Genomic DNA, 20,463 nt, shown 5'->3' with positions numbered 1-20,463 from the left:
CGTGCGCCTTTGATTGTTAAATATACAACATAGGAAATTTGAAATGACTATTTAAAATGTGGTCGATGAGAAATGCGTCAATGTTCGACTGTGGTCCGATATTTCTTTCAGATTTCATTGGATGGATATGAAATATATTCCGGATTTAGAAAAACAAATCTATTTCTAATATGCTTGACTTTTTCCTGGAGATATCCCTGAAAAATAACTGTAAAGTTATTTGAAGGCTTCCAAGGAAAATTACTCAAAGAATTCTAAGAAAAAAAAAGTAAGATGTTGTTTCCGAGATACAACCGCCAAGTTGACGTTGGATAACGTTAGCTTCTTCTATTTCCTGGTTTGAGACCGTCAATTCTGACCTATTATGGACATTGTATGTTATTATTTGGTTAGTTCGGTGAACACTTCAACACCGATAGAATCGGTCGATAGAAGAAGAATCATGAGCGGTAACTCTTGCTCCCCAAACAAATATTCCGGTTGAACGTTAGGTCCACGCATGATCCACTAAGATTGGTTGCTTCAGTAGATTCCGAAGCCAGTTTGAGGTTGAGGTACTTCTCCATGAAGTCCTGGAACTCCATGTTCTCCTCTTTGCTCAAATCGATGTAAAAGTTTCCAGTTACAACCAGAGTTACTTCATCTATTTCTATTAATTGATTAATTAATTTATATATTTATCAATTATAATTTTGGATGATTAGTTTATAACGGAGATAAAAGGCAAACAAAGTTTTACCTAGGTTCGCGTCGCTCGGATCGGGTGGCGGTAGCATTTTTGCAGTCTTCTCTGCATGCGTATTTCGATTTGAGCGACAATTTTTTACAAATAAAAACATTAACAAATCTGTTGCTGATTAGTTTTAGCTCTTTGTTTGACAAGTTGATACTCTGATCGCTCTAGCATGCATTTACATGTAGATAGCGACGACGACAATGGAATTAACAACATTAAGTAATGTTTGTAAGGATGCTTAAAATGTATCCCCGAGCCCGATTTCATCTTCTAAACTCGTACCAATTAGCTCATACGATTGATATAATTAAATATCAGGGATTTCCTTAAGAAATTGCCTACATTTAGGCGTTTTCATTGCAATTGGCATGTTTAGTGAATAAAAATTCACAGTTTTTTGTAGCTTAACCGAAAGAGCACATTTTTCTAAGTACAACACGATTTTATTGTACTTCAATATCTTAATGTTGATATTATAAATTGTTAAAAAAGATTTCAATCTGTCGACTCAATGACATTTCAATTTACATGATGACAGCTCGTCTCGAAGTAAAATTTGCCGAGGGGTGATACAAAATTAATGTCCATACTAATTTCAAACGTGTTTTAAAAATAGTTCCAGGTCACGGAAAATTGTGAAATTTTGGATTCTTGTTCAATTTTCAACGTAGATTCAGAATATGTAAAAAACTGGATACCCTTAAACAAGCCAATTCTTGAAATTTACTATACATTATTTCTTTAGATATTGCATTATTCGGATTCAGGGAGCTTATATTCATTATGTAGAGTCGTTTAAAAAAATAACAATAATCGCATTGACAAGTGATCAATTTCACCCCGAAATGGGATTCCCGATTTTCTTTTTAAGGGATGATTTTTAGCTTTAAAAACACATTTGTTAGAAAATTTTGGCACATGAGCCAAAGAGTCTGACCGTCGTACTTGTATTCCTGCATTCAGTTGTTTGGCATTTGCAACATTATTGAATACAGACAAGAAAAACCATGAAAAATGATCAATTTCAGCCAAAATTATGGTACATGTAAACTTCAATACGTCAAAACCTTATAACAGCAAGAAAAAATGTGCTTTTCCAAGACATGTCTCGATATTTACCCATTTATCAATAGTTTAGTCATGAAAATCAAAAGTTTTCATTATTGGAGTCAATTCGTAGAAAGATTTCCAATCGATTGGTGCAAGAATCTTGAAAATCTATCAGGGGGTTAGTAAGTTATTAGCAGTCAAAATCTAACCACTTTTCGTGACGCGGACGATTTTTCGTGTTTCGAAATTGTACCCCAGTATGTTGCCGTAAGACGTTATCCAACGTCAAAACATACCTAAGCATATTATGATTGATTACGATGCTGTACAGATTTATGGTTCACGTAGGTAAAATGTGTTCTGCTAAATTGCACCTGTATTTGATGAGATATTCTCGTTTTAATCCAACTATCCATAACTGGGGGGTGATTGTACACGCAACTTTAACATCGATTTGAGCAAAGAGGAGAACTTAGAGTTCGCGGTTCATGGAAAAGTACCGTAAAACGGGGTATCTTTGATAATGCGGGTAACTTTGATAGTGCGTAACCCACCACATACTAAACGAAATATCATTATTTCTGTTAATCGGTTAAGCAAAACAAATGCAAAACTGAAGAATATTAGTATGATACTTCATGTAAGAGCTATTTTCATTTGAATCGAGAACATTTGAAGCTTATGAAGTAACCGAACCAACCAAATAATAACACACAATGTCCATAACAGGTCAGAATTGACATGCAACAAATAGTATGAAAATTGATTGGACTTTTATAAGAAGAAATCTTTCATAAGTTCGTGACGGTCTCAAGCCAGGAAATAGAAGAAGCTAACGTTATCCAACGTGAACTTGGCGGTCGTATCTCGGAAACAACCTCTAACTTTTATATTTTTAAAACAAGTACTGCCACCCATAGCTTGAGACTATATACTGCATTCTGTTTATTGAAAGATTGAAGCCTGTTAAAAAAAATGTTTTAAGCGATTTTTTGATTTAGCTGATATGGGGTAACATTGATCACCTATGTAAACAACGTTCGGTAATACTGAAAATATCGTTACTTACTTGAACTTTGGCCCCTGAAGCCGAATATGATGGCCAAATGCTTACAAGTCTTTTACTTTTTGAGTTATTTTAAAATTAAAAACACCTCGAACCAAGGAATACGCCTAAAGGTAGGCAATTTCCTAAGGGATTTTTACATTCTTAACAGTACATGTAAGCTTCAAAACGTCAAAACTTTATAACAGCAAGAAAAATGTGCTTTTTCTATGAAAAATAAGACATGCCTCGATATTTACCTATTTCTTAATAGTTTAGTCTTGAAAATCAATAGTTTTCATCATTGGAGTAGATTCGTAGAAAGATTTCCAATCGATTGGTGCAAGAATCTTGAAAATCTATGCGGGCGTTAGTAAGTTATTAACAGTCAAAATCTAACCACTTTTCGTGACGCGAGCGATTTTTTGTTTTTCGAAATTGTACCCCAGTATGTTGCCGTAAGACGTTATCCAACGTCAAAAATAAATTTTGGTGTAATATCAGAAGAAGATTTTGGGCATACACCGGAATCAATTCTAAGAGATAATATTCAAAATAATACACACAAAAATACGAGCAGTAATACTTGTCATGTCATAAGGAATTGCCAAAAAAAAAAATCTTAAAAATATTCTTCGATAAATTTCTGTCAAGATTTTCTTAGGAATAAACATCTTATCTCCTAGTTATTTTTTGTTAGTTTGTTAGTTAATTAGTTAGTTAGTATCTATTTGATCTCTTTTTGATTCTTGTTTGGTCTCTTTTTAAAACTCCTATTTCAAGACACAACAGGAATTAAATGTAGTACTAGAAGTAGTACTCATTCTGTGCCCGACTACTATGGTTTTTTCGTCCTAAATAACATGTTCATGTTTGCGAAAAGCCTGTTAAAGTTGTTGAAATACTTCCATTTTTGGTGTAATTTTTGTCATAGAATGGTTACCCTAATAGTTGACTAATTTATTTGAACAAAACTAGCAAGTCATAACGAACGACAACAATGAAAAGGGAACAAGAGTAAGACAAAGACAATGAATTGGGAAATAAAAAAAATATTCATCCTTCATTTACCGATGATCGAATGCAGAAAACTAAAAGAAGGAACAGCAAAAATAGAGCAAATCTAAAAAGATATCCTAACTTTAGTCTTTCAAAATAAGATTCGAAGCCTAACTGCGCCATTCGAAAGCTATTCCTATTTGAAAAGGCTGAAGATAAGGTTGAAACCCAAGAAACTAAGAAGATCCTTCCACCAAAACAGAACAACCGGTTGAATGTCTTGCACGCTCAAAGCAAAGGTATTCGAACCGAACTCCTCTCTTGTTGCATTCAGGTCACTTCCTGCCTTCGCAGGTATAAAAAAATCACGCCAACGCAACGCCAATGGGACGCGTGTGGAGCGATTTAAATTTTTAAAAGCTTTCGTCCACGTCCGCAAACCTTACGCTGCGATTGCTCTACGGTTTCGCGCCTTGCCAAAAACCAGTTCTCCTAAAAATTTGCCGCCCAAACATAAACAACCGTACAGTTATATAGATTGTTGTGTTTTATCATCATGTCTTTCCACATCGTAGCGAAATTAGTTATTGGCATCGATCTAACAGGATCGAACATGACGCATCAAAATCCGACGAAGAACGCTCCCGGTGTTTCACGTTGGAAATCTTGGAACCACGTTTTTGGCATTCTACGCTGTAGCAACAAAAACTAGCTTTATTCATTGATTGCTACCACCAAAACCAAGAAGAAGTAACAATATGGGCATATCCTTGCACGTGTTCCGTGACGATGTTTTAAAAACAAGGTAAAAGGTGCATGCAACACCGGTAGTTTTCACCCTAAAAGGGATGTTAATTTTCCTTTCGGGGTTTTTTTTTGCAACCCCTGTTACTGCTATCGTATTTATGTGTAGGGAGATACCTTTTTAGAAATTGAAAGGACGGCTAGGGAGAACGAGAGTAAGACCCAAGCGGCCGGATTCTGCACTCTGGACGTATAGAATACAATAGCCCCGGAAGATTGGACAGGTATGATCTTGATGAGTGAAGCCCTTCGGATTTAAGGTTTCTCCGTATACTCTTTTAGGTTGGTTAGCAAATCGGCTTTCTTCGAACGGGAGATTTTCAATGAATGGAAGGGGAATAGTTATTCTTTGTTAGAATGAAGCGTTCATCGCTTTTGTAGCGTATGGGACCGGTCTTTCGCTCAAGCTCTACGCTTTATTCCTTTATTCAATTTTAACTAAGGGTTGTTTAAATTTAGCACGTAGTATCGTAAATATGGTAATTATTTTCTTTTGCGGGGCAATAAAAATGAACGGAAATAATGTTTTTAAGTTTTACAAGTAAAGTACCTAAGATGTATTTTAATCCATTAAACACCCAATGAATGTAGGTGCAATGGATTTGGAATGAGTTGGAAGTCTAATGGAAGAACCAGGAAATAATCATTCCAGAGTTTTTGATTTTTTCCAGAAAGATCTACAAGAATTACGCCATTTTTTCTAGATATCCTTCCAACGCATTTTCATATAAATCCCTTTGATTTATTCCGTGGAATTGCTGATAAAAATCGTTCTGGGATAAGTTGAGGAAATATATTCAATACTCTTCCAGGAAATACTCAATAAACACAACCTGGGATTCCTTATCAAACTTCTCTAGGAATTTCCCCAGCGTATCCTGCAATTTTTCCAAATTATTTCTCGGAAAATTTCTCAAATAAAGTCGCCATGACTTCGTCAAAAGTTCATTTAAGGTTTCACCACACACAATACCACAGTAATCATTTCAGCAATAATTCCGATCATTCCTACGTAAATCTGTTCAGGGATGTCGTTTGATAATTGTCAATGAATTTCTGTAAGATATAATCCAAAGAGTTCATGAGTTCTTTCAGAGAACCTTGTGGGAGTTCATCAAGAGTTACCTATTTTAAATCCTAATCAAGTTTCATTAGATGTTAGTTTAGAATTTTCCTCTGAAATACTTTGCGAATCAATAATGAAAATAAATAAGAAAAAATACCGGTTAAATTCTTGAGAAAGGAACTAATCTTGGAGGAGGTCCTAGAAAAACCCTGTTGAAAAAACTGTTTCAAGAACTGTCAAATTAAACAACAAATATTTTGGTTGTTTCAAACTTTGGATTTGTTGAATTTATCTAAAAATCCTGAAACAAACAACATGAAATAAGAGCTTGTTGTAACCAACGCATTTTATTGATTTAAACCATTGGCGTAAATACGGGGAGGGGGGGGGGTCTAGGGGGGTCTAAGCCCCCCCTAGAAAATTAATTTGCTCATGCCAAGTATGCACCTCACTTTAGATTTTGTTTTATCGAATGGGTCAAGCCCCCTCTGGATTTGAGTTTAGGTTACGCTAATGATTTAAACCATAATTTTTTTTGTGCAAATTTCAAACCAAATTTTGTTTGAAATCAACTAATAGTTGGTTGTATTTAAAAATTATTTTTCTCCGTGCAGTAAGAAAACGGTAGTAGAATCTCAGACAAACAGACGTAACACTTAGAACAAATTTCTTTTAAATTCCTCGCCTAGTTCATACTATCATCATCTGGTGGGCGTGTTGCACGAAATACTTTGTCAGTGGAGAATCATTGGATTAATTCCTGTAGGACTTAGAACATTCGTGAAAAAAAAAATCTGAAATAATCTTTGGAGGAATTCCAGATGAAATCTCTGAGGTAACTGCTGTGCTTATCCTTAGCAAAAATTCCTTTCCTTAGGTTGAATTCTTGAATGTATCTAAAACGAAGCTCCTAAGAAAGGAAGTCCGTAAAAATCATTTAATAAGCTCCTGAAAAAAGAATTGAAACTGTGTCTGAAGCAAAATTTGGGCAACTCGGAATTAAGTGCTGATGAAAATAAGCAGTATTACTTGTCGTATTATCATGAGGAATTCCTAGAACATATTATAGACATATTCTTAAAAACATTTCTTTTAAGATTCTCTGAGGAATCAAACTCTTATCGCCTGATTTTCGTCAGATTTCTTTCTGTTTTCTTCGTTTCCGTGCGGTCTCTTCTTGATTCCTATTTGATCCCTTTTTCAGACAAGGGTTCATTCACAAACTTCATAACGCCGAAATGGACATTTTGAACACCCTTTCACCCCCTTTTTGTATAGATATTCTACCAGTTTTGTATGAGCCGTTTTGTATGACATTTCGAAGACATCCGCCCAGTCCCTTTAGCGTTATGATTATAGTCGCTACCAGCCCAGTGATCTACAAGAAGCAGAACTAAACTTTGAACTCTCTTTTTTTACACTGTGGGACTGATAAGGAGTGTATCGAAAAGTAGTCGCAAACATTCAAAACGGTATATCTCAGAGCATAGGTCATCTTTTTAAAAGCTTTTTTCACGCAAATCTTCATCATGTCATCAAATATTGAAGCAATTAAAAAAATATTGAATAATATGCAGTTTTAATATTAATACAACAAGGTTTATAAAGCATGGAAAATAAAATCTTGCACAAAATTACATTTTTGAAGTGTCTTCTGAAGATTTGATAATTTGTATTGAACAAATTGTATATCAAACAAAATAGGATGAAAAGCTTATTCTATCGGAAAATATGTTTACTTCACACAGCACGTAAAAAGAAATTCAAAAAAGAAATTATTGCTCTTAAAAAGCTCAATTATTGGAACAAGGTCGGTTTTAGAAAGTCACTTTTATTCAATCAACTTTTGAAGCTCTGTCATATACAGCGGTAATTATATAGAGTGACATTTTTTGCTGGGGACGAACCTGGTGTAGTGGTTAGAACACTCGCCTCTCACGCCGAGGACCTGGGATCGAATCCCATCCCCGACATAGTCACTTATGACGTAAAAAGTTATAGTGACGACTTCCTTCGGAAGGGAAGTAAAGCCGTTGGTCCCGAGATGAACTGACCTAGGGCTAAAAATCTCGTTAATAAAGTCAAACCAACCAACATTTTTTGCTTACGTTACTTCATAAATATGCAAAGAAACTTTTCCAATCAAAAAACAATTTTTTATTGGTTACAATCGTTCGATATTACCATTAACGTGTAGAAAGAAAAAATCAAAAAACGAGGTCCTTAAAAATCGACTTTTTTCGATTTTTGTATTTGCTCTAATATGCTTGTTAATAAATTTTTCAAAATATTTTTTACACTGTGTCATGAGAGTTGTGGCACAAAATATATTGGCATAAACAAAAACCATTTTTTCTTGAAATTTAACACATTTATAAACGTATCAATTTTTTCAGAGGTGTGCAAGATTTTCATCGACATCTGTTAGCAATTTGCAAAATTATCATACAAAATGCCACTTCATTTAAACAATACCACCGCATCATAATTTTTAAATACATTGTTAAGCATTTCTGATCAAAAAATTGTTTGTAGGTTCAACCCATTATTTTTGAGACTGTTTTGAATGTTTGCGACTACTTTTCGATACACTCCTTATGAGGTTACTTTGCTTGATGTGACAAATTTGATGTTTTGACGTAGAAGTACGTCTCTCTTCTCTATACAGGAGTGAAATTGGAATTTCAAAACCAAGAGCGTTACGTTGGCATGAAATATTTTAAACGTTAATAACTTTTCGCTGGCTTAACGAAATTTCTTGATTAGCATCTCAATCGAAAGCCAAGACATCAAAGCTTCATGTCGTTTACTTACTGAATCCCACATACCTGTCCAAATAGTTTAATAACTGTTTTAAAAGAGAACGTTGATTTCAAGCAAATCTATAAATAGGGGTGGCTAGAGAAAATTTGACGTCATTTGCTTTTCACTCTCCGATTGGCTCGCATCTCAGCAGGCGACAGATCGGCTTGTTCTGACCGGGCGTGCTTCTCAGGCACAGACATCGATAGCGAAGGACGCCCCCGTTTGTCTTGCTTCGCTCAAATCAAACTGTCGAGCGAGCGAGAGAAGATGCCGTCCGAAGCTAAAGCCATCACCGCTGCCGCCGCCTAGAAGAAGAAGAGGAAGCAGTCCACAGGAGAAATTGCGGTCGAACTGTGAACACGGTCGGGCGAGTCATTCTCGCTTTGTGGTTCACCGCTTGTTTGCGTTCACCCAGCCATCGTCATCGCCGCCGCAAATTTCATCAGCCGAGGAGCTGTTGACCCGCGCTTCAAAATTTCGACTCGTGATGAAATCATCATTGGTGGTCAAGAAGCAATCCCGTTAGGAGCAAATACCAGAAGCCCCCTGAGTTTTGCTGGTCCGAGCAGTTATTCGTAACAACATCGAAGCTAACAAAACCATCGGTTCTTTTCAGAGCCATCAAATTTGTGGAAAAGAGTTAAAAGAGAAATATTTCCGACTTTATTTATAACTTCTAGTATTCCTAAATCAATTTCACGGCCTCATACAAAATTTCATTTGTCGTGAATAATTTATGACTCAACCATTTGAGATTGTACTGCTGCAGTGCCGTCGGGGTGAGTGCTCAACATTTCACAACGATTGCAAAATAGAGTGGCTTTTCCAACAGCGCCTTTTATGTTCCATATTTTATGGGAACACTTTGATTAGGAAAATTATCCCATGTGACAAAATTGCGACATATTTAGAATGCTTTTGAAAAGACATTCTCATTGAACAATTGTAATAATTTTAGCACCCATGGATCAGAAATTTACCGTCATAATAAAGAACACTATTAATTATCAATAGCTCGTTTTGAATATTTAGGGAATGCCAATCATTCCAACAATTCATGCTCGACCAATTTCTCACGCATTAGTATTCTCCGCAATTTTCAAGTAATTCCAAGCAAAACACATTATTGGCACATACTCATTTCCCAGATTGGTCGATCAGAAAGCGAAGAGCACAAAAGGGAGGAGCATCATCTGCTATTCCAAGGTTATAAAACATGCTGCCTTCGTTGGATTCAGTTTCATTCCATTTCCGCTTTCGAGCTGGTAAGAGCTCCTCCGAACTTGCTTAGCGAGAAGTACCTCGCTGCTAGAAGCCTGCTGAGCTGTTAATCCAGAATCTGGTTTGTGAAATCGCTCAAGATTTCAAGATTGAGCTACGTTTCCAGATTTCAACTAAATCCCTGTGTACGCTACTCTGTTGCTGTTGTGTACCCATGTAATATTAAGCTTGTTTGTCGAATAAACAGAGAACTTATTCACATCTTCTTCTTCTTCTTCTTGGCATCAACGTCCTCACTGGGACAGAGCCTGCTTCTCAGCTTAGTGTTCTTATGACACTTCCACAGTTATTAACTGAGAGCTTTCTTTGCCAAGGTTTCCATTTTTGCATTCGTATATCGTGTGGCAGGTACGATTATACTCTATGCCCAGGGAAGTCAAGAAAATTTCTATTACGAAAAGATCCTGGACCGACCGGGAATCGAACTCAGACACCTTCAGCATGGCTTTGCTTTGTAGCCGCGGACTCTAACCACTCGGCTAAGGAAGGCCCCAACTTATTCGCATGCATTTGCAACTTTTTCGATTTTCCATACAAAATGACCAACTTTGGTAAGTTAGATCTCAGTTATTTATGGAAATATTTTCGAATGAAACATTCACAGAACATCAGATGAAACTTGAATTTTAACATATATTTTTGAAAATTTTTCCAATCACAAGTTTATATGTAATAACGGTTTGACTAAACTGTAATTTTCGACGAAAAATTCAAAACTTTTTATCTTAAAATCTGATAGCCTTACACAAAAACTGTCTTCAGCAAACTTATTCATCTCGTCAAAATCTACAACTTTTCTGAAGATACCATGAAGCTATTCCTTCAATATGTTTAGTTATGTCAATCATAAAAAATCGTCAAAAAATTCTCTTTAGTCAAACCGTTACTGCTTTCCAACGTGTGATTGGAAAAATCACTCAAAAACATATGTTAAAATTTAAGTTATGTCTGATATTCTGTTAAAATTTCATTCAAATCAGTCCATAAATAACTGAGATATAGTTTATCAAAGTTGGTCACTTTGCATGAAAAATCAAAAGAGTTGCAGTTTTTATTTCTCAGTGAAGAATCACACCATCAACAAAAATAGCGCGAAAGCAATAACCAATCGCGTGCGAGTAGCGAACGGAGTGACGAAACAACCAAGCGAGAGCCCCACCACTCGCCATCGGTGAACGAAGCTCGAGCAAATAAAACCTCTGGTTGTTCTGTTCCCAGCTCATTCACAAATCGAACGGCATAACGAACGGATCAAGCAGCGGAGCAGCAAAGAAGAGCGCGTGAAAGCCACAGCAGTGTGCGAGTAGCGAACGGAACCAGAGAGCGAAAGCAACAACTGAAAATCATTCAGTGGACGGATTAGTAGTCAGCGCCAACCGGCGACCTGTTGGAAAGTAACGCCAGCGAAATATACACCATCTGCCTCTCCTTACCATTCATATTCTTGTACTTGATGAATTCAATGAAATGGTTTGGTTTGGCGATGGAGCAAAGAGTTATTAAGGATGATTTTACTTAACAAAGAGTTGTTGATGAATATTCCAATCAATAAGAGTTGTTTTGAAAAAGTTCACTTTTATCAGAAATTTCTGCTTTACCAAAGAGTTGTTAATGAAATTCCTGCAGCAAAGGGTCGAGTTTTTCCCCACGAATATTTCCAGCCAGGACCAGTCATGGAGGACAATCCATCCCGAGCATCACGGCCCCCGCTTCTAAAATTCTCGAGTACGGAAATTGGAAAATTAATACATAATGCTCATCTTGTACATCCCTTGCCAAGACATCAATTTCATATAGCCTATTTCTCAGATTAACGCAATAGACTAACATGTAGAAAAATTTCAGATCAATAGTTGCTTATTACAATTGGTCAGGAAACAGTTTATTGAACAGTATTTAAAATCTGTCGCAATTTTAATACATTTTCCAATTTAATACTCGAGAATTTAGGAAGTGTTCCCCCATTATATGATAAATCAACGATGCTGTTAGAAATACCATACAATGCTGAGTAGCATGATGTTATTACGGTCCGACGGCGCTGCAGTGGTAAATTCTCAAATTCATGTAATTATGTGGGGTAAATTATGTGAACCAAATTGTAGTATACCGCGATATTTAGACCATTATAGATAAATCAGTAAATATCATCCAATAAACCGTTTTATGAACGTATGTTGGCCCTGAAAAGGGACGATTGAGCTTGGATGCTGTGACCACGAGTTTACCACGAGGCGAAATCTAGAAGCGCGGATCGGTCAACCTAGAAATCTTGAGCGATTTCACAGACCAGATGCTGGATTGGCAGCTTGAAGAATGACAGCTCAGCAGATTTCTAGCAGCGAGGTACTTCTCGCTGAGCAAGTTCGGAGGAGCTCTTACCAGCTCGAAAGCGGAATTTGAATAAAACTGAATCCGACGAAGGAAGCATGTTTTATAACCTCAGCACAGCAGACGATGCTCCTCCCTTTTGTGCTCTTCGCTTTCTGATCGACCAATCTGGGAAATGGGTATGTGCCAATAATGTGTTGGGCTTAGAATTACTTGAAAATTGCGGAGAATGCTAATGCGTGAGAAATTGGTCGAACATGAATTGCTGGAAGGGTTGACATTAACTAAATATTCAATAAGAGATATTGATAATCAATAGTTTTCTTTATTATGACGGTAAATTTCTGATCCATGGGTGCCAAAATTATTACAATTGTTCAATGAAAATGTCTTTTCAAAAGCATTCTAAATATGTCACAATTTTGTTGCATGTGATAATTTTGCTAATCAAAGTGTTCCCACAAAATATGGAACATCAAAGACGCTGTTGGAAATGCCACTCTATTTTACAATTGTTGTGGAATGCTGAGCACTCACCCCGATGGCACTGCAGCAGCGTCCGCGATTACAGTCTCAAAATGTTGAGTCATAAATTATTCATGACAAATGAAATTTTGTATGAAGCTGTGAAATTGATTTAGGAATATAAGAAGTCATATATAAAGTCGGAAATATTTCTCTTTTAACTCTTTTCTACTAATTTGATGACCCTGAAAAGGGCCGATGGCTTTGTTAGCTTTGATGCTCTTACAGATAAATAACACTGCGGGATGTTATCAGTTGATTGCCATGGTCAAACGGGGAATCCTCAACTCAAATGTATAAATTTGAGCAAGTTATTTGCTTATACGACGAACCGAAAGTTTCGTGGCATGGATGGCGCACAACAGTAACAGGTAGTGAATCACCGGGCTTAAGTCGAAATCTGATGATGGCGGCGATGACGATGGCTGGGTGAACGCAAACAAGCGGTGAAGCACAAAGGGAGAATGACTTGCCCGACCGTGTTCACAGTTCGACCGCAAATTTTCCTGTGGACTGCTTCATATTCTTCTTCTTCTTGGCGGCGGCAGCGGTGATGACTTTGGCTTCGGACGGCATCTTCTCTCGCTCGCTTGACAGTTTGATTTGAGCGAAGCAAGACAAACGGGGAGGTCCCTCGCTGTCGATGTCTGTGCCTGAGAAGCACGCCCGGTCAGAGCAAGACGATCTGTTGCCTGCTGAGATGCGATCGAAGCGGAGAATTGAAAGCAAATGACGTCAATTTTTCTCTAGCACCCCTATTTATAGATTTGCTTGAAATCAACGTTCTCTTTTAAAACAGTTATTAAACTATTTGGACAGGTATGTGGGATTCAGTAAGTAAACGACATGACCCTTTGATGTCTTGTCTTTCAATTGAGGTGCCATTCAAGGAATTTCGTTAAACCAGCAAACAGTTATAAGAGTTCAAAATATTTCATGCCAATGTAAGGCTCTTGGTTTTGAAATTCCAATTTCACTCCTGTATAGAGAATTTTTATTTTACTTTCAAACTGTGCGGCATAATCAAATGCAAACGCATTCAGTTCCCGATGGTTAGTGCCTGTGCTTTAACTGTTCATAAGTCGCAAGGTGGAACTTTCCCCGAGGTCGTGTACGACTATGACAAAAGCCAGGATCAGCAATTGGTATATGTTGGTTTGTCGCGGGTTACTTCACTGCAAGGACTATTTTTGACAAACTCTACCAATTCTTCCCAGTTCCATCACGCCAAAGGCAGCAATTCCAAGGGTTGACTTGAGGAATGAGCTGCAGCGCTTAGGCAATCATCGATTAGTGACGCTTTGAGACGAACTGCGTGAAATACTGGATCATAACGGCCAAGCCTGCATATTGATGAGTATCAATGTACAGAGCCTAAATGCTCATGCAATGGATATTGCTACAGACCAAAGCACTGGACCGATTCAATCGATTATCACGATCGAAGCACCCGAGCTATCAAACATCTAATCTACTGGAGGAGTTTGGTGAACTACAGCTGGAGCCAGAAACCGATCACCCAACCAAGCAACACAAGGAAGCAACGACCAAACAAACAAATTCAATCATCTGGCATTATTCCTGGAACACCATACACTGGTTCTCGAAACCACAGAACGACAAATGGTTCTTTTCAGGACTACCAAAATGAGTTTAAAAAGAGTTAACTTCTGAAAACTTCATCCGATCAATAACAACACAAAACTAGTACACTTACAAATTCATGCACATGACAAATCAAATTATTAATCATCGTAGTTCTACGTCAACCCCGCGGTAATGTAATAGACATTACCCACCCCAATTTTTTTCCAATATCTGTTGATAACGAAAAACCTTGTTAACTTCAAAGTGATGAAAATTCATATGGAACTGAAAAGCGATTATGAGTTGTACTTCCCAGATCAGATCTAAATATTCTATTTTAATTTCTACAAAGCTCAAATAGGTACAGTCACCCCACACTGTTGAATCACCCACAATTTATGAATCAGCTAATTTAAGAATTTTTGATTATTGGCTAAAAAATGTGTCTAACCATTTAATTGCTTACTATCGCAGTAAAAACTCTCATTATATTGGTATAAACCTAACAAATCAATGAATTATGTTTGTATCCAATGAGGATGTAATTTTAGTAAATCTGTAAACGGCTATCTAGAAACGGCCCTTTTGGTAAATGATTTCTGAAGAATATGTGTCGTACTTCCTTCTTCTGCAGAAGAACTGCATTTGTATTGAGTCTGAAAAAAAGCACCGATCTGCATCCTTCCTGATTCGTATTTGTATCAGGTGTTTGTTCCTTTGGATTAACTTCCAGGCTACACTGTCGGCAAACTGCGAAATAAACAGACTTAAGAAGTTTACTAGTTTACTATGGCCGCTCAGTAGCAGAATTTAATACAAGCAATCGCATTCAAATCCTTGAAATACCAACCAATTTAACCAAACACGAATATATGAGTTCTCTATGGTAAGACTAAGATTAGATTAATCAATAGCAAAATCGTATTGTAGTATGCCTGATGGTATCATTTCGAATCAAATCATTATGCTCTTGCTTATTTTCATCTCCTGAGTTTTCGGAACTGACTCCGGTTTCCGATGGGTATCCCTTATGTCGTCTGAGGCAATGTTCTCAAAAACATATGGACTGTTAACAAACATTTGATTGTAAAATAATTGAAAATAATCAGCTAATTCATAAATTTTGGTCAAATTGATTCATGTTTTTGGACAGGTTTTTGCCGATTCATGAAATGCTGTTTTAGGCGACATTTTTCAATATTATTATCAGCTATTTTAATAAGTGCAATATGCAGGAACTGTAAATATATGCCAAATTCAAGCATTTGGTGTTGAATGCATTGAAATCTCGCTTTACTTATGATCTCGCCTCAAAAGCTATTGGTAACCAAGGGTGTAGCTTGTTGTTATTGAGCTAACCAATTTACACGTTATTTAACAGTGCTATAATGGAGAGAAGATCCTACTCCATCTCTCAGTGGTAATAGTTTGATCTTTGTCCATTAATTTGCTTAAAAATAACGAGCTACACACTTCGGTTACCAATGGCTTTTAGGGCGAGATTATTTGTTATGCCAGAAATGTGTTGAGTCGAATTTTCGCAAAGCCTTATTTGATTCATAATCGTGGGACCGGTGTATGTCTGAAAAAACTTGAAACAGATTTTTTATTTTACTGGTTATGATATTTGTTGTAAAAAACTTCTTGCATTTGTTTCCGAATACAAAGTCTAAATTCTAACAAATTGTTATTTTTTTTTTAACTCAATAACTGCACTTGACGTGGGTCTATCGCCAGCTTTTCAGGCGAATCCTGCACATCCGTAGCACTTATGAGAGTGTCGCTTAGTAGGTGGACTCTCATTAAGTTAGGTAAAGATGGACGTGGCCGGGAATAGCGATATTCATGCGTTTGATATTCATGTTCAAGATTGGTTCAAGGTTTATTCCCCGACCTTGTTCCTGAAAGCATTCTGGTTGAGGCCTGGGAGGGAGAAACCAATACAAAATTTCTGTACGTCATAGTGAGCCGAGATTCCGCTGTCACGAACTGTCACTGTGAGCCCAGATCTCAAACATTTGACTAACATGAAAAAAGCGCGTAACTGATTAAAATACATTTTCGTATTTCTTCAAAAGTGATAGAAATTGAATGAACATCAATTCATGCACATAACGCAAGTAATGTCACGTGAGCACCATTTAATCTGATTGAACATAAAGCATTGAAAAACGCATCGTTCTACTTTTTCCAATGAAAATGAATATTTAGTGCATAGAAAACTGTGGCCCTTTTTTTCATGTTTGTCAGGAATGATCGAAGGTGTACAACAAAAGGAAACTACCGATTTTCTCGAAGCCTGCCTTGATTGTTGTTGGCAAGCTGGAGTTATCTTGCAGTTCAAAATAACGTTGTCTTATATTTCGTGTGTAGTATCGGTGCCTCCCTCCCAGGTTGAGGCTATCAAAGAAAAATCTGAATGTTGCTAGTATCCAATCTACGAAGTATACAGTAACTACGCTGACGCTAACCTAATAACTGCACTTGACGTGACCGTTTACAGAATGAGTTAGCTAACAATGTCATAAACGCATAATTATACCCTAAGAATTGGAAATCCATAATAATAACACTACTTAAATCATGATTTTATATGAGTAACAAGGATAATATTGATAGTCATTCATTCCTCGTGTTTGCCCTTCTTCTTTCTGGCGTTACGTCCCAACTGGGACAAAGCCTGCTTCTCAGCTTAGTGTTCTAATGAGCACTTCCACAGTTATTAACTGAGAGCTTTCTTTGCCAATTGACCATTTTTGCATGTGTATATCGTGTGGCAGGTACGAAGATACTCTATGCTCTGGGAAGTCGAGAAAATTTCTAACCCGAAAAGATCCTCGATCGGTGGGATTCGAACCCAAGACCCTCAGCTTGGTCTTGCTGAATAGCTGCGCGTTTACCGCTACGGCTATCTGGGCCCCTCGTGTTTGCCCTGTGACCACGTAATTTTCCAGGTCGATTACATTCATCTTGAGTACCGTTTTGATTCATATTACGGACACTTAAGGTCTCAGTGAAGTATAACTCAGCTTGGACCATACAAAATAAATCATTCTGTATGATTTTTTAGCGTTATCGAGCGTTGGAAGCCCTTAACTTTCGGATGGTGGGTAAAGAATACGCGTCCGCAACTTGAATAAATTTAAATAAATCAAAACGTGTGGCCTTTTCATGATTCTTATTCCGGACGCTCCCTCACTTTTGCCTCATATTCCGGACGCTTTGATTCGAATTACGGACAGCTCATGATAGCTCATGATAATCATTAATGGAACAGTTAAATCATCAATTGAAATCGTTCAACCACTTAAGAGACGTCTAAGGTAGTTGGGCCTTATAAATTTGCAATGATATTCATGGAAAAAACCTAATAAAACGAGCCTCGAAAATGACAACTTTTGGACGGCGAAAATTGAAACATTTCGTGTGAAATGTTTCCCATACAAACGAGAGTGTCCGGAATTTGAAGCTGTCCGTAATATGAATCAAAACGGTAGGTATCATGTAAAAGATACCTAGTCAAAGTGATCGATCAGGTTTTCTGAAACGTTCCGTAAAACTGAAATCGCGAAACATTTGGAAAAAAATCTTGAGGGATCTTGAGACTTTCTTATGGAAACATTTTTTGCAGAGTTTGTGTCCTGGAATGGGGATTTTTTTTTTCGTTGAATCTAGGATTTGTAGTACTTATGTTTTCTTAACCTTCCAGTCGTCGCGTGGTTGACCACCGTCAGAATCACCACGCTGCTGTTGTGATCGAAAAGCGAGATTTTTTCACCAGTGTTGTACAAAATACAACAGCGCGACGACTGAAGTATTAATGAACTCATTTGGGTAGCACACATTGTAAAGCACAACAGAAAACGTGTTGAGTTGCACTTTTACTAATAATCATTATTTGTTCTCCGTGTCATTTCCAGGTGAACGACCCTACCAATGTGACTACCCGGGCTGCACCAGGGCCTTCACCCAGAGCGGCCAACTGAAAACCCACCAGCGACTGCACACCGGAGAACGACCTTTCATCTGCGCCGCGCCCAACTGCCAGATGCGGTTCACACATGCCAATCGTCACTGCCCGGATCATCCGTACGACACCCTGAAACGATGTGACGACTTTGTGATCCAAACCGTACCGGAGCAGAACGTCGAGGTGCTGAAGTGGCTGGAAAAGTATCGACTAGAGCGCGAAGACCGTACGCCCACCCGTAAGACACCAAAGCGACCGAACCACAGTGCCCACAATGAAAACGAGAACCGGTCGCATTCGGCGACGAACAATGAAAACTACGTTGCCAACGGTGGTACCTTCCAGTCTCCGATAACGCCACGTTCGCCATTCAAGAGTCGCAAAGGTCTGATGTGCGAATTGGACATGAATGCAGGCATGGGACTGACGGCCAGTCCCCTCACAGCTAAAACCAAACCAAATATTCCCAAGCTGATCCAATGGCAGGAACCAACTAGCCAAGAAGAAGACGAATCTGGGGATGAATCTAGCGGAATTCCAGCTCGTTCGACGTTCAACCCGAAAAAGAAGTGGCTGCGCGATGCTTGGCAGGAAGATTTGGCCAAACCACTAGAGCCAAGCATCATATCGCAACAGGTTTTGTCCAGCACCACCTCAACAGCCGCTCTAAAGCAACAACTCTACCAGGAAAGCAGCAACCCTAAGACACAAACGACGAACACAGCCCCAATTACCGTTAATCCCAACCAGATGCGTCCAACAGTGCTAATGGTAGCGAGCAAGGACTGCGCTCGTCCACTCAACGAACAACCCATCGTTCCCCATGTTCAGTCACATCACCGACCAGAAGAAACAAACCGAAAGCTTCAGGGAGCACTCGCTCTGATGCAACTAGCAACCGAAGATTCCGGTGCATTCCTCGGTCCGTACACTGATGGGCTGACCACAAATACCAGTGAACCCTCGTCCACCATCACGTCTCCAGCATCGTCCTCTTGTTCGCCACCAGTGACTACGGCAGGATACCTAACGCAACAGCAGCACCCTCTCCGAATACCGATGATTTCCCACCTGCCAGGGGACATCGACCACAGTATCCCGTTTACCATTGCCGCCGAGGGCTACGTGAACTACCAGTAACCATGAGGCCTTCTAGCCGTTGTAAAGTTACTCGTTATAAGTTTCCCACAAAAAGTTCGATCTCTTTAATCTCTTCTTTTCTAACATTTTTATCTTCTAAACCGTTACTAAAAATATCTACGCTGTAAGGTAATCCAAAGAAAATGTATAGGGGAAACGGGGGAAAGTATGTACCTACAAAACGTGCTCCGTGAATTTTGCCCTGTGATGAGTCTGTGTATCTTAATGTATAAGTTCCATTCGTCTAACATTTCGCTTTGATAGATTTTTAATTTTATTTTTCGATCGATCGACAGAATTATTGTCCTCTCGCTGTTTAATTTTAACACGTTTCGCTTAGAAATGGTGAGGCTACCACTCGTGTGGATTTTGCAGACCTTTACCATAATTACCGATAACACTTATTTATGTATCCATACTTCGCTGTGTATTTCACTTAAGTTTAACAGTTTCATACGAGAAAAAGAGCTATTTATTGTTTTATGAGATTTTTTGACGAAGAGACAAAAGCTATGATGTGGACGCACGATCCACGAACAGAATCATTCTTACCAATGCGATTCTTCTGATTGTAAAAAACATATCCCTTTACAAATGTACGACGTACCCATATATTTTATTAAAAAGCTCAGTGAGAATATGTTTCAAGAAAAATGTATAAAATAACTGCCCGCAATTGTTCTTGTGTTTTTGAAAGAAATTTCCTTGAATATTTTATTCTCAAATCTAAAACAAAATGCAATACCATATCAATTGTCGAAATCACAATTTTGATCAGTAAACATTCGATCAAAATGTTGTCTACTTTTGTGTCATGCTGTTTTTGTACAGGATATCCTCAAACTGTGTTACCTTACTCGATACAAATTTCTGTCGTAAGTCCGACTTGTCCATATTATCCGCGAAGCAATTAAATTGACTGGATTTGTTGAAAATCGCACCTCAGTTTTTAAACTAGGTTATTCGCATAACGCCCTCCTCTAACCCAATATTGAACAATAGAAATCATCAACTTGACGTTGTTCCCGACGGGATGCAAAGGAACTGAATGGTTCGCCTGTACTTTGCACAACATTTACCGCTCAATCTTGTGACAATTCCGAGATAGCTGTTCTCGTCCATAA

At 38.0% G+C, this 20,463-nt stretch overlaps 1 protein-coding gene across 1 annotated transcript in view; it reads left to right on the top strand.

Annotated features, from left to right (window-relative positions):
* LOC110678447 (zinc finger protein 1-like) overlaps positions 1 to 20,005 on the top strand; it is a 43,464-nt gene extending 23,459 nt beyond the window's left edge. Inside the window, exon 2 of the mRNA XM_021851350.1 lies at positions 18,150 to 20,005. Coding sequence (XP_021707042.1) covers positions 18,150 to 19,339 — 1,190 coding nt within the window. The 3' untranslated portion in view covers positions 19,340 to 20,005. The remainder of the gene's footprint in view (positions 1 to 18,149) is intronic.
* The last annotated feature ends 458 nt before the right edge of the window (positions 20,006 to 20,463 follow it).

Source organism: Aedes aegypti, chromosome 3 (genome assembly GCF_002204515.2).
Source record: "Aedes aegypti strain LVP_AGWG chromosome 3, AaegL5.0 Primary Assembly, whole genome shotgun sequence".
Taxonomy (NCBI): domain Eukaryota; kingdom Metazoa; phylum Arthropoda; class Insecta; order Diptera; family Culicidae; genus Aedes; species Aedes aegypti.
This window is presented reverse-complemented; position numbering and strand designations above follow the sequence as displayed.